At 41.9% G+C, this 23,827-nt stretch overlaps 1 protein-coding gene across 1 annotated transcript in view; it reads right to left on the bottom strand.

Annotated features, from left to right (window-relative positions):
• The window catches only part of NRXN1 (neurexin 1), a 1,819,236-nt gene that overhangs the window by 931,813 nt on the left and 863,596 nt on the right, over positions 1-23,827 (bottom strand). The window contains 8 exon segments of the mRNA XM_033938516.1: positions 5,736-5,858; positions 5,861-5,925; positions 16,716-16,786; positions 16,788-17,012; positions 17,014-17,099; positions 20,043-20,076; positions 20,079-20,116; positions 20,119-20,166. Of these exon segments, the coding sequence (XP_033794407.1) occupies positions 5,736-5,858; positions 5,861-5,925; positions 16,716-16,786; positions 16,788-17,012; positions 17,014-17,099; positions 20,043-20,076; positions 20,079-20,116; positions 20,119-20,166 (690 nt within the window).

Below are 23,827 nucleotides of genomic sequence, written 5' to 3'. Positions count from 1 at the left end.
TTATGTTTCTTTGGGTTTTTTTTTTTCTTTAATTTCCTTAGTTATTTTTAAAGTTCATTTGACAAAAAGAAAGAGAGAGAGAGAGAAAAAAAAAAAGAAAAACTGCTCCCAAGGTTCACAGGTATAAAGTGCTGTCTGAATAGGCACCTGTTACTTATGCCAGCAGAAAGGACAAACATAATCCAATCAGCTTTGAAGATCAAGGGGTTAATACTCAGCCCTGTCCTGGTGGCCCACCAGGCCAATCGGGTTTTCAGGATAGCCCTAATGAATATGCGTGCAGAAGATTTGCATGCCTGCCACTTCCATTATATGCAAATCTCTCTCATGCATATTCATTAGGGTTAGCTTGAAAACTCGATTGGCCTGGTGGTCTTCCAGGACAGGGTTGGGAACCACTGACCTAGAGAATGACATGGGACCATAATTTTTCCCCGTCCCTGTCCTTGCGGTTCATCGCAGGAAATCATCCCCGTGTCATTATTTAAGGAGAGAGGGAGGAATCGGAGTACGGGGTGGGCCTTGAATTGAAGAATGCTGGTATAGAAGGACCGGGGTCTCGAGTTTACTGTGCCGCTGAGTAAAAACATTTGGGGGACACTGGTGTAGTGGGTCCCCACTGCTCTTACCCTTGATGACCCATTGGCACCCCTAATTGTAGTCTTTTGGGGGTCATTTTTTCCTAGGGGAACTTTCTGACAAAATGAAGCCCTTAGTAGTCACCTCATAGGACCCCATTAGGGATGCTTATTATTTTCCTAGAAGGTGCCAACGAAGGAAACTGTGACGTGGGATCCCTCCTGCTTAGGGTTACCAGATTTTCCTTCGGCAAAATCTGCACCCATGGCCGTGCCCCCCCCCCCCCCAGGACCGCCCAGTTCCATCTCTTTTCTGCCCTGTTCCAGCCCCACCCAGATATGGCATTCGCACATGCGCGGACATGGCGCAATGATGTCACACATGTGCGCTTGATATCACCACATTACGTCCGCATGCGTGGATGTCCCCTTCCTGGCGCAATTATGTCAGAAAGCTTTTCAAAACCCGGACAAAGTGCCTGCTAACCCTGCTCCTGCTCAGAGACCCATTTACCACAAGGTAAATGTAGGTCCATGGGGCTAGGTAGTGTGGGGGAATTTGATGAGCGAGGCTTTTGAGCAGGGGGTGGCGATTCAGAACAATAGGGTGGAGCTTGTGATCAGGGGATTGGGGTCTTATGTGGGGGATTGGGTGTCATTAGAAAGTTAGGGTCATGACGCAGGTGGGTATGGGCACAAGTATCACCAGTTGTGTTGGGATGATGATCAGAGCATTTGGGGATTTGGACCAACAAGTTGGGGGTCATGATAGGGGGGAAGTGTCAGGGATGCCTTTAAGATATGGTCTGGAATCATCAGGCTTCAGGTAGGGCTATCTGGTAAGATTTGACTCTTTGCGGATGATATAAAAATCTACAATAGGATACACACCCTAGAAGGTGTAGATAATGTGAGAAAGGACCTACTGAAGCTTGAGGGATAGTCCAGAATTTGGCAGCTAAGATTTCATGCTTAAAAATGAAGGGTAATGCTTTTGGGCTGAAAAAGTCGAGGGAATGGTATAGTTTTTTTTTTTTTCACTCAGAGAATAGTTAAGCTCTAGAGCGCGTTGCCAGAAGATGTGGTAAGAGCGGATAGCATAGCTGGTTTTAAGAAAGGGTGGGACAAGTTCCTGGAGGAAAAGTCCATAGTCTGTTATTGAGAAAGACACGGGGGAAGCCACTGCTTGCCCTGTACCGGTAGCATGGAATATTGCTACACCTTGGGTTTTGGCCAGGTACTAGTGACCTGGATTGGCCATTGTAACATCACTGATGAGGTTGGTTCTGAGGCACTGTGGAATGAGGCATTATGACATCGCAATCTCAGCTCTGGAATGTTGCTCTTGTCGGGGTTCCGGAATCTTGCAATTCTTTGAGATGCTGGGATGTTGCTACTCCTTGGGTTTTTGCCAGGTACTAGTGATCTGGATTGGCCACCGTGAGAACGGGCTACTGGGCTTGATGGACCATTGGTCTGGCCCTGTAAGGCTATTCTTATGAAGAACTTCTGTGTATGAAAGAGGAGTAGGACTTGGGTATGATAACATGTGATGATCTTAAGTTGGCCCAAAAAGTAGAAAAGGCAAAATCTAGAAGGACGTTTTGGGTGCAAAGGAAGAGGAATGACCAGCGGGAAAAATGAGGTGATAATGCCTCTGTATAAGTCTTTGCTGAGACCTTATTTAGAATATTATGTACAATTCTGGAGACCACGCCTTCAAAAAGATAAACTGTACATACTCAAATATAAACCTAGATTTTGGGGCCATAAAATGGTCCAAAAAAGGGGGGGGGGTCTCAGTTTATATTTGAGTCTTACTACTTAGCATTTCTCTTGTGCTGCTAGATAGATATACACAGTGATGTATATTAAACATACAAGAGACAATCCCTGTTCAATAGAGCTTACAATCTAATTAAGACAAACCAGGACAAATAGAAGTTAGGGAATTTATCACAGCTGGAATGATAAAATTGACATGGATCCAACTCAGGCCTCTCGCTGGGCCTACCTTAAGGCTCTGCTGGTCCAGAGGTGAGCCAGGGCAAGAGCGATCCTCCTATGCTCCTGCCCCGTGCAGTCTCACTACTCAACATAGCTGACATGAGTTCCCACAGTAACATTGCGAGACTTTCGCAAGTTCGGTTTATATTCGAGTCGAGCTTTTTTCTCTCTTTTTTTTTGGAGGGGGGAGGAAAAGGGTTACCTCGGTTTATATTTGGATAGATTTATATTCGAGTATATACAGTAAACAGGATGGAATCGGTTTAGAGAAAGGCTACTAAAACGTAAGACATCCAGGACAGACTTGAAGATCTCAATATGTATACTTTGGAATAAAGGGGATATGATCGAGACGGTAAAATACCGATGTGGCCTAAATGTGCATGAGGTGAGTCTTTTTCAACTGAAAATAAATTCTAAAATGGGGATTGGGAGGGGGGGGGCATAGGATGAAGGTGAAAGGGGATAGATTCAGAAGTAACATCAGAAAATATTTTTTCATGGAAAGGTGGCAAACTCTTGTCATGGCCTCCCGGTGGAGACAAAAAGTGTTATCTGAATCCAAGAAAGCTTGGGACAAATAAGTTGGATCTCTAAAAGAGAGGAGGGCGTAGTTAGGCAGACTAGATAGGCCTTCATTTTTCTAGGTCTCTGTGGGGTCCTTTGGCCAAGGCGCAATAACCGATTTAGCGCGTGCTAAATGCTACGGTGTCTATTATATTCTAAAACGCCCATCGCTAAGGCGCCCATTATATTCTAAATCGGTTAGCGAGCCTTAGAAAAAGGACCCCTATGTTTTTAAGCTTGGAGGCCCAATACTCCCAGGATGGTGAAATAACCCTAGATTTTGGCCGAGGTCATGTTTCCAGCTATAATGTGACTTTCTATGTTATTATTCTAATTGTCGCTGCATATTCCGTGCAACAATGTTAATTCCTCAGTTTACAGAATAACCCCCATGGTGTGCAAGAGGGGTCACTTATTTCCCATTACAAACCCTATTACATGCCAAGATGGCTGTCTATATTCTACTATAAAAATTTTAAAAAAATGTGCAGACAGCTGTTTGATTCTTCTTTTTTTTTTAAATTTCTGAAACAGTTCAAAAAGAATGGAAGGCTGATTTTTAACACACTTCTTATGCAGCTGGTTTTTTTTCTTGATAATTGGGTACGCTTGGAAGAGTATTTTATTGTATCTATCATTAGCTTTGCAGGGTATCGATACAGAACCTGGATTACTTAAGAAATAATGATCAAGGTAGAAGGGCATTTGCTTGATGTTAATTTGGTTCAGGCTATTAGCCTTGGCAGGATATTAATTCCTAAGCCAATGGCCTGGGGTGAGATGATTAGATTGCATGATATGATGATGTTTTATGATATGATGCTATTTTTTCTCTCTCTCTCTCTCTTTTTATTTTTTATTAAGTGGTAAAGCTTACTGAAAGATTTTCATTCCAAACTTTCCTGCTGTTTCACTAAAACCCAAATGCTTTGTTGTAGGTTGGAAGAAGATTATACATTATAGCAGTGATTCCCAACCCTGTACTGGAGGAACACCAGGCCAATCGGGTTTTCAGGCTAGCCCTAATGAATATGCATGAGAGAGATTTGCATATGATGGAAGTGATAGGCATGCAAATTTGCTTCATGCATATTCATTAGGGCTAGCCTGAAAACCCAATTGGCCTGGTGTTCCTCCAGGACAGGGTTGGGAACCACTGCATTAGGAATGAAAGGAAATAATTAGCTGTGACATATAATAATTGATTGGTTTAAAGTTCTGGGTCACTTTTATAAGACTTTTTCGTGATAGAGAAGTCAGTCAAAAATGAAGCTTCAATGATTTGGAGGAATTTGTTTCTTTTTTTTTCCCCCCCCCTCTCTCAAATAAGAGGCTTTTTAAACCATTATGGGCTCCACAGCAATAATGTCTGAATAACTTGGGGAAATCTCGGGGGCCAGGCAGAGCTCATTTTAGGGGCTGAACTTTATTTATTTATTTATTCAATTTTCTATACCGTTCTCCCAAGGGAGCTCAGAACGGTTTACATCAGGGATCTCAAAGTCCCTCCTTGAGGGCCGCAATCCAGTCGGGTTTTCAGGATTTCCCCAATGAATATGCATTGAAAGCAGTGCACGCACATAGATCTCATGCATATTCATTGGGGAAATCCTGAAAACCCGACTGGATTGCGGCACTCAAGGAGAGACTTTGAGACCCCTGGTTTACATGAATTTATTCAGGTACTCAAGCATTTTTCCCTGTCTGTCCTGGCGGATTCACAATCTATCTAATATACCTGGAACAATGGGGGGATTAAGCGACTTGCCCAGGATCACAAGGAGCAGCGTGGGTTTGAACCTTAAAAGATCTGCATCACAGCATCTTCTTCATGTCCCGTCCCTAAAAATCATTAATTCCCGTAGGGCTTCTTCTTTTGCAACGATAGCCCCAACAATATGGAATTTGTTACCATCTTATTTAAGGTCTGAACAGAATTTAGATAAATTCAAGGGTGGCCTCTAAAGCTTCTTATTTAAAGACACATGGCAGGGATAGGCAATTCCGGTCCTCGAGAGCCGGAGCCAGATCAGGTTTTCAGGATATCCACCATAAATATGCATGAGATAGATTTGCATCTCATACATATTCATTGTGGATATTCTGAAAACCTAACCTGGCTCCGGCTCTCGAGGACCGGAATTGCTTACCCCTGATCTATGGGACTTTCCAAGGTCATTTTCTATACTAAAATTGATTTTTCCCTTTCCCCATGTTATTATCCTTAATTGTTCTCTCTTTCTTTCAAATTGTATTTCTCCCCACTATCCTATTGTTTCATGTAAGTAAAGTTATGTCATTAATAGTTTAACTGGACCCCTTTTAAAAATTTTTACTGTAAAACGCTGTAAAATGATTAGAGTCAGTCAAATTTTTAATAAACTTGACTGTACTACACTGTCTACCCTTCTGATTATCCTAATTGGACCAAGACAATCAACAGAGTGAGGTAGGAAACATCTCCAGAACTTGATCTCACAGTGTACACCTAACACTGAGAAAGCCATCTTTCCAAAAATCCTAGAAAAAAAACCTGCTTCACACTATTACGCCATCAATTTTACAGTATACAATTATACTTACTTTTAAGATCTAAGTTTCTGGCTCCCGCTGTGCTTTGGGTAGTAATTTTGGTATCAATTTTTACAGTATGTAGATTATTTGCGTCCCTTGATATCATTACATTGTGCCAGTGATGGTCATTTAAGGTTTGTTAGAGCTGCCTTTGATAAGGTTGGCACCATTACCCAAGTCAAACACATAATGTAGATACCTAGAAGAGAAAAAAAAAGAAATAGCCATTACACTTTTCATTTTTTCGTACATACAGAGATACCAAGTCTCACTCGTTAAGAGTGTGCTACGCTCATTCGAAAGCTTTCTCACTCTCATACTCTTGAGCCCTATTTCTCACTCATCGGAGCTTCGGTATCAGGGCGCTGATCTTGTTCACTGCTTTCATGAGAGGGAAGTCTTAGAGTCACCATATGGCTCCAGAAAAAAGGAGGACGGATTAAGATATCCGGGTTTTATAAAGCATAAAAATATTTTAAAAAAACAAGCCATTCATTAATATCGTAGAAAGCAGATTACTAAGGTGCGCTAACCGATTTAGCGCTCACTAAAGATTAGCATGCACTAAGGCCCAGATTCTGTATACGACGCCCGGGATGGGCGTCCTCTACTGAATAGGGCCTATACTCACATAAAATAAACCCGATTCTGTAACTGATGTCCATGTTATAGATGCTGGTTACAGAACCAGGTTACTGTGGACGCGGCCACTATACTTATCGCAGCAAGGGATCTCCCTGCTGCGATAAGTATAGCGGCCGCGGCAGCCAGTCCCCCTCTCCCCCCCCCGAAGATCACGGTGGCAGGAGGGTGCCCAACTCCTCCTGCCAGGAAAGGCCCCTGCCTGTGGACCTCTCCCCCGCACTACAACCCCCTGGACCCCCGCCCACTTGTGATACGAATGTGAAACGTATGATATGAAAGGATTATTAATATTGAATGACACTGCCTAGGATCCATGATAGCTGTTACAGGGAAACACAAGTATTATGAGAACGAGCAAGGCCAGAAATTTTTCAGCACCTACTGATAATTATGAGAGCAGGTCATTGTCAGCTCAGGCAGGCTAGGAGTTTCTAACACATACTGATTGGTAGGCAGGCTAGGAGTTTCTAGCTCAATCCACAAGCATTCAGTTAGCTCAATCCATAAAGGGGGGATGTGTAATCAGATTGGTAAATATCCTCCACAAGGAAGGGGATGGGAAATTAACACATACTGATTGGTAAACATCCTCCCGACATTGGGATGGGAAATTAGCTCACGAGGCAGGCTAGGAGTATATTGATTGGTAAACATCCTCCCGGCATTCAGTTACAAGGAGGGGATATGTATAAATATTGCCTTCCCAGAAAGGAAAGTTACCTGTAAGGGGGGGGGACATTTCCACCACTGATACGCTGTGTGATGACATTTTGTGAGTAAGCCTCCTGATCGTGGACAAGAGTAATGATATAATAACCGGTAACGTATTAATTCAAACTCTGTACTTAATCAATGATTATGGCTAGAAATATTGTATATATGTAATAAAACTTAATATGTATACTATTTTGATTTCCTGGCATTCTGTCCAGTGCGGAAAGTGACTGAAGGTATTTGGTAAGCCTTTTTAAATAGTAATACATAAATTGGCGTAGTCGGCAGGATTTCTCTAAAGAAAACCTGAGCGCTCTTGTAATACAGGAATGTTCAGGAAGAGAGAGAAATCCTCAAAAGAACCTACAGAGGTGCCCAGCTGGACTGAGGCACCGTATAATTTAATAGCACAAGAACTAGCCAATAATCATGGATTAGCAGAGTCATGGGAAAAGGTTCTGGGAAGTGCAGAACCAATTGATCTTGTACAAGTTTAGAAAAATGCCCCGATAAATCGGGTGATGTAGTTGCTCTGGGTTCTGGGAAGGGCAGAACCACTTGATCTTGTACAAGTTTAGAAAAATGCCCCGATAAATCGGGTGATGTAGTTTAGAAAAAGAAAAATTGCCCCGATAAATCGGGTGATGTAGTTTAGAAAAAATGCCCCGATAAATCGGGTGATGTAGTTTAGAAAATTGCCCCGATAAATCGGGTAATGTAGTTTAGAGAAATAAAAATGCCCCGATAAATCGGGTGATGTAGTTGCTCTGGGTTCTGGGAAGGGCAGAACAACTTGATCTTGTACAAGTTTAGGAAAAATGCCCCGATAAATCGGGTGATGTAGTTTAGAAAAAAAAATATGCCCCGATAAATCGGGTGATGTAGTTTAGAAAAATGCCCCGATAAATCGGGTGATGTAGTTGCTCTGGGTTCTGGGAAGGGCAGAACCACTTGATCTTGTACAAGTTTTAAAAAAAAAAAAAAAAATGCCCCGATAAATCGGGTGATGTAGTTTAGAAAAAAAAATTGCCCCGATAAATCGGGTGATGTAGTTTAGAAAAAAAAAAATGCCCCGATAAATCGGGTGATGTATGTTGCTTTGGCTCGAAGGAGCTGGGTATTAGTAGTTCATATTGCTGCCACAAAATATAAAAGGCGCGGTCGAGTAAATAGGATGTTGGAGTAAAAGTTCCTTTGTTTGAAAGAGCAAACTGCAAAGGGAGGGATTTTCACCCCCACCTTTTTCCTCCTTCGATGCTATCATGTGAGCTTGACGACGACGGGCTTTTTAAGTTTCTCCTTTGTTCACTAGGCAGAGGGGAGGGGGAAGGGGAGAAAAAATAGAGAGAGACAGCATGGGGTCTGTCTGCAATTCTACGAATGTTGCAAAAACAGGGATCGATATTTAAAATATGCTTAAATATTAACAAATTATGGATTTAAATGTAGGAACTTGTAATGAAATTAATAATGTAAACAAGGAACCAAAGGGTTTATGGATAAAAATTTAGAAGCTGTTTGCCTGATGTAGCCTGAATTTTTTTTTTTCTTTTCCTTGTTTCTTTAAGAGATGGTTAAAAGCAGGGAGATAGTCTGTAGAACGAACGTACAAGAATGTGGAAGAAAGCTTTGTGAGACGTGTTAAGGAAGGATGTGCCTTTTGTTGTAGTAACAAGCAGGCTGACTAGTCACTGTCTGAAGGCTGGCCGCGGACTTTTCAGCAGTCCGAAATAAGTTTTTAAGAACGATAAAAGAATATTGGAAATGTTATAAAATGTTAATGTATATTCCTGTAAGTAGGTTTCAGGTTTGTTTGAACATGCCCAATCTACTTTTACTAGGCTACCACAGGGATGGTTACATAGTCCTACCATTTGTCCTCAAATAGTAGCGGAACATTTAGATGAATTTCAGAAATTCACCTCTATACAAATTTCTCATTATGTTGACGACATATTGATACAGGGAACAACGAAGGAAGAGGTGAAAGGGCAGTTGGATTTATTAATTGACCATATGAAAAAGAAGGGAAGGGAAATAAATCCAACAAAAATACAAGGACCGGCAACGTCGGTAAAATTTTTAGGAATTCAGTGGAATAGAGGATATTAGGGAAATCACAGAGAAAGCAAAACGAAAAATATTAGATTTTCCCACTCCAAAGAATAAAAAATATGAGTTTATGTGGGGAGAAGAACAGCAGGTTGCTTTTGGAAATGCTAAACAAGCCATACAGACAGCTGTAGATTTGTGGCCCATGAGAGAGGGGGAAGTGGAATTATATGTATGGCAAAAAACAAAGTGGGAAACGGGTACCCTTAGGATTCTGGAACAGGAAATTCCCGGAAGCAGGTGAAAAATATATTCCCTTCGAAAAACAACTTTTAGCATGTTATTGGGCGTTGGCTGAGACCGAACAGATTACCTTAGGTCATACAGTACTATTGCGACCACAAATTCCAATTATGCAATGGATAATGTCTGATCCCAAGTCAAATAGAGTAGGATATGCTCAGGAACAAAGTATTATTAAATGGAAATGGTACATTTCTCAAAGAGCTAAAATAGGTGAGCATGGGGTAGCTACTTTGCACGAAAAAATAGCTAATATTCCTAACGGAGAGCTGGAAATCATAAAGCCAGTATATGCTCATGAATCCCCAGTGAAATGGGGAGTGGGATATCTTTTTACTGACTCCTGGTCGGTCGCTAATGGTCTTGCTACATGGTTAATGGGGTGGAAGTCCCATAATTGGTTAACTGTGGGGTAAAGAATTGTGGCAAGACATAGAAAAAATTGTACAGGAGACAATAGTGTCAGTATTTCATGTAGATGCACATATGCCTGTTGATTCAATGGAACGATTGTTTAATTCCCAAGCAGATGCCGCAGCTACCATTTCTGTAACAACTACTAATGAAATTCCTAAGGTGGAAGAATGGTTGGAAGGTACAGCCATTTAGACACATCAGAAAAGTGGACATCTTGGAGAAAAAGCTACTTACAGGTGGGCTCAGGAATGAGAGATTCCTTTGACGATAGATGTGATCTAACATGTGATCGGAAAATGTTCGGTGTGTCAACATATCAAGAACGGGAAGTACCACATAAGGTAATGGGGCACGGGGCGATTTGCCAGCCCAGATTTGGCAAATGGATTTCATAGGACCGTTACCCGAAAGTCGTAAATGTAAATATATGTGTACTGCTGTAGATTATTATTAGCATTCCCTTGTGCTTCTGCGTCACAATGGAGCACTCTAAGGACTTTAGACATGGTTATTCAGTATTATGGTATGCCCTTACAAATACAAACTGATAATGGATCACATTTTACGGGAGGGCAGATAAAAGAATATGCTAAGGAAAATAATATTGAATGGGTATATCACATACCCTATTATCCCCAGGTAGCGGGATTAATTGAACAGATGAATGGACTTTTGAAAGAGGCCCTTAAAAAAACTAACTACAGATGACAAATATGGGCAGTGGAGGGATAATGTAACCCCCAATTTGACGATTGGGAAACTGTCCATAGCCAAAATCTGGATTAGCAATCCTAAAGGACCTCCGGAACCAGCGGAGGTGATTGCAATCGGGAAAGATAAGGCTCTCCTTGTAATGAAACCGGGAGTGGAAAAATGGGAATATGTCCCTCAGGAGAAATGTTATTTGAGAGAGTAATAATGTTTTCTGAAACTTGCAGATATACGTGTGCCTTGGAATCCTTGGAATATGGTATGGGGTAAGAGGCGCTGCCCCCGGGCGACGTATTACAATTAAAGAAGGGGTCGTTACGTCATGGAGATGGAAGCATTCTTCAATGAATCGGAAGCAAGATAACTTCACTTGCAGCGCTAACTCCAGATGTATTATTGCAAATGTGACAACAAGAGACCATACATGGATTACAGAAATTAAAAGCAATGAACACACTAGAAATGAGCAGATAAATATGTAGTGTTACCCCTCATACTAGGGGAACCTCAGAAGCAATTTTTCTGGGCACCTAAATTTAATTTTAACATTTTGTGACTCCACATTGCAAAGGCGAATTTGTAAATTACAATCAATAATATATGATGTGTGTGAATGGACTATATTATTGAAATAGCACCACGCGTAATATGTGTGGTGACTAATGAGCCAATAATACCAAAAAATGATAGTACCCTTTGCAGGATGCTTACACAATATGTCAACACTTCTTTGGCAGAATCAAACTTATGTTTGAACACTGATATAGGATTCTGGGAGATACAACTTTTCCGTTCCAAATTGGGATTTAAAGTTGGGAAAGTTAATACTAGGATCCCGTAGGATAATCAGTCCATAAGGAATTTGAACAAAAGCATAATAGAGCACCAGATTAGTAATTATTACTAACCATAATAGTACTTGTTCTGTCCTTGTGGAATGTTATGTGGTTTATGGACTATGCTGTAAATCAACACGACCCACGATGGTATCCTGTGGCAGTATCACTCAATAAGGAACCGAATGTGATACCGAATGTGAAACGTATGATATGAAAGGATTATTAATATTGAATGACACTGCCTAGGATCCATGATAGCTGTTACAGGGAAACACAAGTATTATGAGAACGAGCAAGGCCAGAAATTTTTCAGCACCTACTGATAATTATGAGAGCAGGTCATTGTCAGCTCAGGCAGGCTAGGAGTTTCTAACACATACTGATTGGTAGGCAGGCTAGGAGTTTCTAGCTCAATCCACAAGCATTCAGTTAGCTCAATCCCATAAAGGGGGATGTGTAATCAGATTGGTAAATATCCCTCCACAAGGAAGGGGATGGGAAATTAACACATACTGATTGGTAAACATCCTCCCGACATTGGGATGGGAAATTAGCTCACGAGGCAGGCTAGGAGTATATTGATTGGTAAACATCCTCCCGGCATTCAGTTACAAGGAGGGGATATGTATAAATATTGCCTTCCCAGAAGGAAAGTTACCTGTAAGGGGGGGGGACATTTCCACCACTGATACGCTGTGTGATGACATTTTGTGAGTAAGCCTCCTGATCGTGGACAAGAGTAATGATATAATAACCGGTAACGTATTAATTCAAACTCTTGTACTTAATCAATGATTATGGCTAGAAATATTGTATATATGTAATAAAACTTAATATGTATACTATTTTGATTTCCTGGCATTCTGTCCAGTGCGGAAAGTGACTGAAGGTATTTGGTAAGCCTTTTTAAATAGTAATACACCACTAACCGTGAAATGTAGGTCTTCCCACCATCCGTCCAGCAGGCCCGTCGAAATGATGTAGGTCCGCCCCTCTCCGACCATCCCACAATATCCTAAGGCCTGATTGACCTACATTGTAAGTGTCTCACACTCTACCAGGGAGACGCATAGGGCCTCCTAAGGCTACCGCCTAGCCTTAGGTGAGCTTAGGCAGGCTTGCGGGCCTCCCTAGGCTCCCAGAGGTGCCTTCAATATAGGCGGCCTGCCTGGGGAGCATTTTCTTTTTTTTAAACGTGCATCCCGATTGACGCCTACAGCTGCCTTCAATCGGGACGCAGTTTACAGAATTCGGGCCTAAATGCTAAGGCATCCATTATATCCTACGGGCATCTTAGCATTTAGTGCGCGCTAAATCGGTTAGCCACACCTTAATAAAAGGACCCCTAAAGTACATATACGACGGTTTGAAACCTCTTCCACGACTTTGGAAAAGGAGCCCATAATATGGCTATTTTATAATAGCCTCACCTAGGCAGGAAAATAAAAAAATAAATATTTTGGGGTACTTCGTAAAGACAACCTAGCCAGTTACTTTTCTTTATAAACACGTCCTCACTAGAGCCGCAAACAGAGGCCTCACAGATCCACAAAAGTGCAGATACAACGAGGAACACATCCCAAGTAGATGTATCGATGAAATCTCTTTATTCAAAATTCTAAACTTGAAAAGGATTTCTTTGACACATATACTTGGGATCTGCTCCTCTTTGTGTCAAATTCACTACTGTGTTTCTCCGAAAATAAGACCTATCCTGAAAATAAGCCGTATTTAGGATCGACCCTTGAAGCCCCCACCCCCCCTGAATGTCCCCGACTCCATTCCTGGCACTAGTGCTGCCCGATTCACCGAAAAAAAATCAGACTCGTCGGTTCAGCGACCCCCACCCCATTGAGACCTGACATATATAACATAAGTCTTTATTTATATACCGCATCAGTCATTAGTGACGTGACAGAGGGAAGGCCCCAGCGGGGAAGGCCACGAAGCAGCCCGTTCAAAGCGCTGCCGCCGCTGCTGTTTTTTGGGAGATATGGTATGTCAGTCTCACGGTGGGAGGGTTGGTGAGATTCTGCTGTGCAGGGGTATGAGAGGGAGAGATAGAAGATGCTGCACAAGGGGGATGGGTGAGAGGGGAGGAAAGATGCTGCATATGGGGGGGGGGGAGAAAGGAAAGAGGAAGAATTGGGGAGATGATTGTTGCACATGAAAAGAAAAAAAAAGACATCCCCCCAAATAAGCCCTACTGCACAGAACTTTTAAGTACCAAGCAAACAAATAACAATACTGTCTGGACAACTACATAAATGGAGCTGAACTGACCTATGTCGCCTTTAGAAAAACTATAAAAACTGCCTTATTCGACAAATATGTCAACTAAACTTCAACTACACCTCTCTCTTTTTCTTTTACCTAATATGTCCCCCCTGAAAAAATTCTAAACAAACAGTATTATGTAATTCACCACTTTATCAAAAAGGACCTCCCTGAATTTCTAAACAAACTGTATATTATAATTGCTGCATTTCTAAGATTCTGTATACTGTAATTTCTCTATCTGCATATTGTAAATCGCTGATTGTCCAGCTCTCCCTTATAGTGACCATAATTGCACACAGCTGTGGAGTGATGCAAATACATTATAATATTCTCTTGGACTCTTTTTATGCTACATTCAAAAAAATGTAATTAATTTTAAAACACAAAATATATAGCTAAAACAAGAAACAGACAACCAGATATGAAGTCTAATTCAGTTCAGCTGCTGGGTAATATGGCTGTCATTTGGAGATCAAAGGTGTATGAACAGATGTAGCTCGCTTTCTCACTCTGCTATTACTGCGTTGACAGACATAATTCCACTAAATTACAGTGAAATCAGCAGTATTTTTCTAGTTATTAATGATCAGTTTCAAGGCTAATGTATGCAAGTTACACACTAATTTAACTTGTCATTACGTCGATGACTGGAGAATTTCAAAGGACAACATATCACAACAAAATATATACCGCAAGTGGAGTATTGATCTGGATAATGGTGTGAATGCACTGCCCAAGAGAGAATCAGAATATCACAACGGAACAACATGTGTGAGAAAGGCCTTCTGTCATACTTACTGGTCCAAGCCCAACAATACTTGCCCCAACCAGTCAAAAAGGCTCTGTGAGTTATGGAAGCAGAATGGAGGTCTGATTAAAGCAGACCTTAAATCCTGCCACTGGGGTGGGGGCAAGCTGGGATCTAAGCTCATCTTCTGCATCATCTCGCCCCACCCCTAAAAAGTATTAACAGAAGAAAAATAGTACAAAGGCTAGAATATCATCCACATATATAACGCGGCAGAGTGAATTCACGGGCGAACAATGCCGAAAGCAGCCTGTTTAAAGTGCTGCCGGCCTGACGCTGCTTAGGGAGGTATGTAGGGCTCGCTCACGGTTGGCAGGGTTCAGATGGGAGGGAGGGAAGGATGGGGGCTCTGCTGCGTGGTGGGGGCAGGTGCTCGGGGAGGTGCACGCTCAAGGGTTCTGCTGTACATGGGATGGGAGGGAGGGAAGGGAAGCTGGGCAAGGGTCCTGCTGCACGAGGGATGGGAGGGAGGGAAGGATAGAAGCTGGGCAAGGGTCCTTCTGTACAAGGGATGGGAGAGAGGGAAGGAAAGCTGGGCAAGGGTCCTGCTGCACTAGGGATGGGAGGGAGGGAAGGATAGAAGCTGGGTAAGGGTCTTCTGTACAAGGGATGGGAGGGAGGGAAGGGAAGCTGGGCAAGGGTCCTGCTGCACGAGGGATGGGAGGGAGAGAAGGATAGAAGCTGGGTAAGAGTCCTTCTGTATAAGGGATGGGAGGGAGGGAAGGGAAGCTGGGCAAGGGTCCTGCTGCACGAGGGATGGGAGGGAGGGGATGAAAGATGCTGCACATATAGGGGAGATAAAGGAAACAGGAAGAAAATAAGACCTAGTGCGTTTTTTGGGCCTAAAATTAACATAAGACACTATCTTAATTTTGGGGAAACACTGTATATATTTTACTGCTACTCTTCCTCTCTACCCAGGCTCAGGACAAACAAATGAAAATGGATGTGGGGGACAAGACATTTATCAATAGACAAAAGAGAATGCATTTGGAAATTCTCACAACCTTGAGACTACCCCCCTCCCTGCAATGAAATTTGAAGGTGGGCTGATGGGGATGAATGTTAGCAGTATCGTGGCACCACATAGATATTTGGTGGCTCTTCAGCTCATTAGAAGCCAATGTGTCCTTTGATGTTGTAGATCACAATATCTTATTAGGCCTCTTATCTCATAAAGAATTGGATGGTAGGATCCTTGATTGGTTTCAGAATTTTTTGTCTTTTCGGATCATGTATGCTAAATCATTTGGCAACATTTCACCTCTGTGCATGCTTGGAGGCCCTCCAGACACGGCCTGAGCTCTGGCAGAGCCAGGACGTGTAAAACCCGGACATGGTGCCGGGTTTGCAAAATTAATCCGGACACACGGACAGTCCTCTAAAAAGATGACATGTTTGAGTAATCCGGACATCTGATAACCCTATTCAGGCTGAAGATGACTTATATATTTAGATACATTAGGTATATTTCTGTTTCTGGAAGGCTAAGAAATAAAAGGAGCTAAAGTAGGAGTTCAACCATAACCCCTTCACTTAACTGCGGAGGACAAGGCCATTCAGCGCTCCACAGGGTGGGGCCCACTTATTTTTTTTCTTTCCCATTTTGGCGGGTTACCTGCGGCTAGCTGCGGGTAACTGCCACCGTGTCATTTTCTGGTGTGTACTCTTTCTGAAAGTGCATTCACTAGCGATTTTGCTCCCAAAATGAAGAGGATAAATCCTTAAGAAAATGAACATTTCTAGAAACCAGATAGGAATCTATATGGCATGCAAATTTTTGGGCAGCATGGCTTCTATCTGCTAACCAGTAGTAACGTCTTTATTGACTAGAGACTGCCTGGATAGTGGCTGCTTTAACTTTATCCAGTTACCTATTTGGGTACAGGCGTGTACCTTGTTATTCAGCACTAGCCAGTATCTGGACACTGAATATCTAGGTACAGCATAAAGTCATGCACCATGAGCTGGATATTGGAGGGAAAACTTTATGTAATGGACCTAAGAACCCTACTCCCCTCCCTCTCCCCTTCGAGTGAACGGATGATGAATGTAATGAACTTTGAGGAGTAAAGAACCAGTTAATGCCCATGAGAAATTAAAAAAATTCCCATTGTTTTCTTGTCCATCTGTCTCTAGTCAATAAAGACGTTACTACACTAGCCAGCATGAATTATAAGTTAAAACAGATTTAACATCTTCTGTCTCTATTGTACCCACCCTTTAACTAATTCGACCACAATGAAGTCATTTCCATCTCCGCTGTTGTACAATATTAGTCCATCTGGTGACAGTAGTCTTGAACTGGAAGAAAAGGTGCATTGATGTATAGGCTTGTAGTGTGGCCAATGCAACGTAGCTTGCTTTTGTCTTAAAAGTCACTGGGTCAGCTATGATATTTCTGAAGCCAAACCTTGCATATTAGTTCGCAATAGCTATGTCTCCATTTTTTACACAAATCAATGTATGCCATGCCGTGAACGTCAAGCTTTGCAAATGGCCAATGAAATTGGAAGGGAACTGCAGACAGGTAACGACGCTCTGTTATTATGCCAGTTTCGATGTTATGGAATTCTAGCCGTGTGTGGTCGCCAGCCATTTGACCTTAAATAAAAGCAAAAAATCAAACAAACCACAATGAATGAAATTTCAGGAATATCAACCATTGTAACAACAAAATTCCAAGATATATAATTAACTATCTTCAATATGAATGATTAGATTACAATGTACATGTGCTTTCACAGTATAAATATTAACCACTAACATCAACTAAAAATAAATTTACATTTTTGTTTGATCAAGCAATTGAAGGATGGTGGGGGTGGTGTTGGTACTGGTGATATATATTAAGGAACATTCTATCATAGCAAAGCATGATTTCAAGAAAGAGAAACTTTCTAGAAGCTATTTAACAATGATTAGGGCTTTGTGTAGACTGTTAGAAAGTTCCAGACTGCTGTCGAAATTTGTTAGTGGGAAGCAAAGGGTCACATCTGGGTCCATTGTAGCTCATCCACAGAAATAGTAATGATGCATTAATGATCAGTGTTCTAGCTGTGAGACAAGAAAATGCAAGCGGGAAAAAGGATTTAAGTTGCATAAAATAACTACAATCATTCCCCAAGTATAGGGGAATATTGTACTGCAAAGCTAATGTACCAGGTGAGGCAGAGCTGAAGGTTTATTGATGTTTCACTTTGTGATTTAGTTTATCAGTTTTCCTTTGTTGCTCTGGGCTTTGAGATAAGTGAGAACTAAAGCTTGATTCTGGGTCTGAAAGCTTCATTTGCCAGCTACCCAGGGAATCCGTCCTTAATTTATCTCCTTCCAACTTTACTTTGTATATTTTAGCTAGTCCCACGGCCAGAGACACATGCAGGAGCTTCTTCTTGGACCCTCTCAGGGCTGGTTTAACCATTAATCAAATCAGAATGAATTTCTTTTAAGAGACTTGGGATCCCTATATTCAAAACTTTCCATCTAGAGCAAGAAGTTTAATTCTTAATGTAATGCACTTGAAGCTATGGTTGCTTTCATCTGCTTTCAGGTTGTATTCCAAACCTTTCATCTTAGGTGGGGAGGAATGGGATGGAGAGAAGGGGGGATGGAGAGAATGGAAGGGGGGATGGAAGAAAGGAGGAATGAGTTTAGAGAGAGGGGGAAGGGGAGGGAGAAGGGAGGGGGGGGTGATACTGAGGGATTATGGTTTGTTATATATAATGTTTGGAGGAATTATAGTATTTATGATAATATGGATTGGAATTTTAAATTGGTGAAATTTTTTGTAAGGAATATCTTTCTGTATAATATGAATGTATTTTTACTATGTTCCTTCAATAAAAATGTTTGAATGTAAACAGGAACTAAAAGGCAACTTCTAGGGATAGCAAAGAGCGGTTCTAATTAGAGCAAATTTACCCAGTATGGATATTATATATTATACTGGTATGGATATTATGTTGATATCCATACCATGTAAAGAAATTATAGAAGACATTTAACAACCAGGGAATATGAGCAGTTTTCAAAGAGCCTATTTACCACCTTATAGTTTTTAAAAAAATGTATATTTACATTTTTTTTATATTACTGAATATAATTTTTTTTATTTAGTTGTACATGTATTAAGTTTTATTGTATTATATTTTTATTACACGTAGCAGTAATTTTAATTTCTAGAGACATTTTTTTTTTCTCTTTAATTAAAGGGGGGAACTATTGGGTTGTACAAAACATTGCAACTAAATTGCTTCTGGGGGTCTAAAAGATTCGAGCATAGTACCCCAGTTCTATATGACCTACATTGGTTGCCTATTTGTAAACATAGAGAATTCAAATTGCTCTGCTTGATGTTCAAAGCATGTGACATTGGTCAAATACGTTGCCAAGATATCTACCAGCTAGACTAGGAGTGGGCAACTCTGGTCCTCGAGGGCCGGAATCCAGTCGAGCTTTCAGGATTTTTCCAATGAATATGCATGAGATCTGTTTGCATGCGTGGTTTTCAATGCATATTCATTGGGGAAATTCTGAAAACCCGACTGGATTACGGCCCTAGAGGACCGGAGGTTGCCACCCCTGAGCTAGACCCATGCGTTCTTCGCAAAGGGATCTATTCAAACTGCCAGGAAATTAATTGTCATCTACAAGAAGCAGGGCTTTCTCTTAGTCCGGTACAGTTCTTTGGAATTCATTATTAATCCCCCTTTTCGCAAAACCATACAATTAGCGCTGGCCAGCGCGCTGAATGCTCTGCGCTGCTCCGACGCTCATAGAAGCTCTATGACCGTCGGAGCAGCGCGGAGTATTCAGTACGCTGGCTGGTGCTAAAAACTTCTTTCATGGTTTTGTAAAAGGGGGGATAAGTAGCTTTCATGGAGGATTACTCTTATTTCACACAAAAAACAGTGGGAACGGACAATGAACACTCCACGCAGGGTCACTGGTGTAAAAGAGTGTTTTGAGGGCTGCTTGATTATGATCTAAGCTGTAGACTGATTTTTGTTTGTTAGACTAAGGTCTTTTGGTTTTGTATTAGTCGTTTACTGATATAATATTTTTTTTCTCGTAACTCGTTTATATTGTAAATCGCTTAACATCTGGTGGTCAATGGCGGTATATCAAATTAATAAATCCAATCCAATCCGTGTGGGTACCATTAAGATACGTTATTTTATTCTTAATCCCAGTTATTATTAACTAGATCTCATTATCCACAATGGGCTTCGGATAAAATAATGGGGTCCTTTTACTAAGGTGTAAAGATTAGTGTACGCTACATGCTAAGGCTCCCATTATAGTCTATAGGCGCCTAGCATTGAGCGTGCACTAAATCAATTACTGCGCACTAACTCGATTAGCTCACCTTGAGTAAAAGGACCCCAGCATGAATAGTAGTACATGTTTTTAATGGTAACCCCGTTGATAATTATATCTCTTAATAGACAATCTGTACCCTTGGTTTTGTCACATATTTTCATCATTAGCAGTTGCCGCGATATGTCTAATGATAGCAAAAGAAAGTCAATTTGAACACTACTGTACCTGTTATAGGTTGTTGATCATCTACCATTAACTTCTAAAACCTTTTCCTCGACGAATCACCCGCACTGTATGCATTCATTATCATTGAGGTTATAGCCAGCAAAGAGTGTCTCTGGGCCCTTGCCTGTAGGATATGTCAAACAGTGATTATAAAACCTTTAAATTAGTCAACCACGTGAACTCTTTATAGAGAGAGAAGGGAAGAGAAAGAGTGCTGGGTGAAGGGAAAAATAACAGGAAACAATATTCAGATTGCTGAAAGTCCAGAAAGAATAATTGAAACCCAAACAAATTAGCTGAGCAAAAGATGTGCATGTGTATCCAACAAGATCACTTAGATTGGTTGTCTCAATAGGCACACTCAATATCCTTTTAACTCAATCCAGTGCATAAATTTATATGCGTCTTACCTCTTTCAAAAAAAAAAAAAATTAACTACCCTAATTTCGTCACTCCTCCAAAAATCTGAAACGTTACACTTAAAAATTTTTCTAGGAAACCATTTTAAAACAAATGTGTTGTTGCAATATATGTTACATGGATTCAAACCAATAGCCCGAACTACGAGGAAAAACCCTGCTTCTGCTAACGGCTACCAGACAACAAGGAGAAAAGATAAGTCATATGTTGAGCACAATCGTAAATAATAATAATACTTTATCAGTGAAAAATTATGCTACCCGTTATTTAGAATAATTTAGCCAGGCAGGAGATGCTCCTGCACAGTCATATTACCTGTGGTCGCCCAAGCCTTGATGTTCAGTGGCACTTAACCGGACAGTGCTGCTGAATATCACCGCAGACCACTGACTAGTTAGTGCCAGGGCAGTCAGTAGGCAGAGCTTGGGTGGAGTCTGGAAGGAGCTGAGACATAACTGGTCCGCGGCCACATTCTGACTGTTAATAGGTTAAGTAGGCAACTAAAATAAGGCCAAAGAGGTTGTGTTAACTTTAGTCAAAAAAAGTTAACTGGGCTATAGTCTGAATATTGGTGGGTACCTGGCTGGTTTTCGGGTAGCAACTTATGGGCCTGATCCTCCTTCCTCCTCTCAAAGAAGATGCAACAGGCAGAGCTGTACCACACAACTTATCCTTGAAGATAGGGCTGCAGATTTTACGATTGTAAAATCCGGACACCTAAACCCACCCATCTATGCCCCAGTCCCACCCTAGCTCTTCCCCCTGCTGCCAGCTTTGGTCAGGCAGGAGGCAATCTGCGCATGCGCGGATTGTCTCCTGCCCAATGCAATTGAGAGGAGGCTTTTCAAAACCTGGACAAAATGCCAGGTTTTGAAAAGCCATCCGGGGAAATCCGGACGTCTGGTAAACCTACTTGAAGACCATCCCCAAGCCTACCCGGAAGGTCCCTGGTGGCCTGTGTGTGTGGGAGGTGATTAACATGAGCAGGGGTGATTCCCCCTCCTGCACATTCCAGGTCCAGCCAGGTAAAATGACCTAATGACCCCTAGTGGCAGTCCTGTGGTACTCAGCATTGACTGGCATTAACATGTAAATAATGCAGAACAGTGAGCTATATACCTCCAGAGTCGAAGTAAACTGTTCTCTGCATTAGTGGCTATGCCACTAACATGTAACAGAGGCATGTGTAGCTGTCATGTGCTGTGTGTCAGCCACAAAGCTGCAGTCCCAAAACTGGCCAGAACACCGCTAAAAGTTACAACAGAGATATTCCCCTTAACTCTCATTAATTTAACTTTGGGCCGTTAACATGCATTAAGTGTAAAACCTTAGCACAAACTTACCCCTCTTTTATTAAGGTGATCTAACCGATTAGGGCATGCTAAACGCTAACATGTCCATAGACTAACATGCACGCGTTAGCATTTAGAATGTAAACAATTTTTATTGACATGAAAAACCCACAGAAGTAAAAACAACAAGAAGAATCTGCACAGACGGAACAGAAGCACAAATGCATAAATAAGTACAGCATGACAAAAACATGTGTCAATGATACCCACCCAAAAGCCCCAACCTTCCCACGTTCCCCCTACCCACAAGCCCTACCCACCCTCCTTCCTTTCCCCCCCTCCCTCCTCCCCCTCCTAGGTGGAGAGGAATGCCAGGGCAAGAAGTAAAAAATCGGAAACCAAATTCCACCCCCCCCAGGGTCTGGACTCTGATGACCCCAGGGCACCTAAACAAACAAGGCATCCCCTCAAAAACAGACCCCCCAAAAACAGACCCCCCCCAAAAAAAAAAAACCCCATACCCACCCCCCACCCCTTCCCTCAGAGCAGAGAGGATGCCGAGATCCAGAACTAGCCAGGAGATTGCACCATCAAGCCAGGGTATTAAGAAGAAGGCCCCTAGGAGACAAGGAACGCAAATAGGGTTCCCAAAGCAGCAAAAAGCTCCGACGATGATTAAGGGAGCCCCTTACCTCACGCGCCTCCCAGAGAACTAACGCATGAAGATGAGCTCTCCCAATAGCCAAAAAGATGGAGGAGTCGGTGAGGTGCACGCGTTAGCATTTAACGCACGCTAATCGGTTTAGCGCATCTTAGTAAAAGACTGGGCCTTAGTAACTGGGAGCCTAAATATTTTTTCTTGAAATATAAGGACCTGCTATTTAAAAAGCATTTATCTGGGTTACTACCATGAAAGAACAAGCAGATGGAATTGTGCGCAGAGGTTTCTGCGCTCTTTGGTGGATCTGAGGAAAACGTCTGGGACACTGTGCTACCGGGATACAAACTATACCGCAGAGACAGAGTGGCTCAAAAAGGTGGGGGCATTGCCATATACGTCAAAGAAGGAATTGAATTTACTGGAGAGAACACGCCACAACTGATGGATAAGTTAGAGTCTCTATGGGTCAAAATTCCAGGAACAAATGGCCTGGAAACAAAGATTGGCATCTATTACCGACCCCCAGGGCAGTCTGAAGAAATTGACGGAGAAATGACGGACGAGATTAAACACAACCTGCAAGGGAGGCAACGCTAGTTATCATGGGTGACTTCAACTATCCGGGAATAGACTGGAACCTAGGCCACCTCCAGCTGCATTAGAGAGACCAAGTTCTTGGATGCTGTAGACGATTGCTTCCTGGAACAACCTTGTCAAGGAAACACTAGAGGAAATGCAATTCTGGACTTAATTCTAATGGTCTACGAGAACCAGCACAACATGTAGAAGTAGAAGGGACGCTGGGAAATAGCGATCACAATATGATCCACTTTGATCTGGACGCAGGGGAGAAAACGACATCCACGGCACTGAACTTCCGAAAAGGGAATTACGAAGGGATAAGACTCATGGTAGGGAAGAAGATTAAGAAGAGGATAAGCACTGTAAAAACGCTAGAGCAAGCTTGGTTCCTTTTTAAGGACACAGTCACCGAGGTGCAAAATCTATATATACTGTATCAACAAGGGATCAAAGAGGAAAAAGAACAAAGAACTGGTGTGGCTCACTGTAGAGGTGAAGGAAGCGATAAGAGACAAGGAAAACCTCATTTAAGGAATGGAAAAGGTCAAAAACGGATGAAAACTGGAACAAGCACCAAACAACATCAACGCAGGTGCCATAAGGCGGTAAAAGGGGCCAAAAGAGACTATGAGGAAAAAATAGCCAAGGAGGCGAAGAACTTCAAACTGTTCTTTTGATATATTAAGGAGAAAACGACCCGTGAAGGAAGCGGTGGGACCGTTGGATGACCATGGAATAAAGGGAGCACTAAAGGAGGACAAAGCAATTCGCCGACAAACTGAACACATTTTTTGCGTCTGTATTTACCGAAGAAGATGTACACATCATAC

This window comes from Geotrypetes seraphini, chromosome 3 (genome assembly GCF_902459505.1).
Source record: "Geotrypetes seraphini chromosome 3, aGeoSer1.1, whole genome shotgun sequence".
NCBI lineage: Eukaryota > Metazoa > Chordata > Amphibia > Gymnophiona > Dermophiidae > Geotrypetes > Geotrypetes seraphini.
Note: the sequence above shows the minus strand (reverse complement) of the source record. Positions and strands in the feature narration are given on the sequence as shown.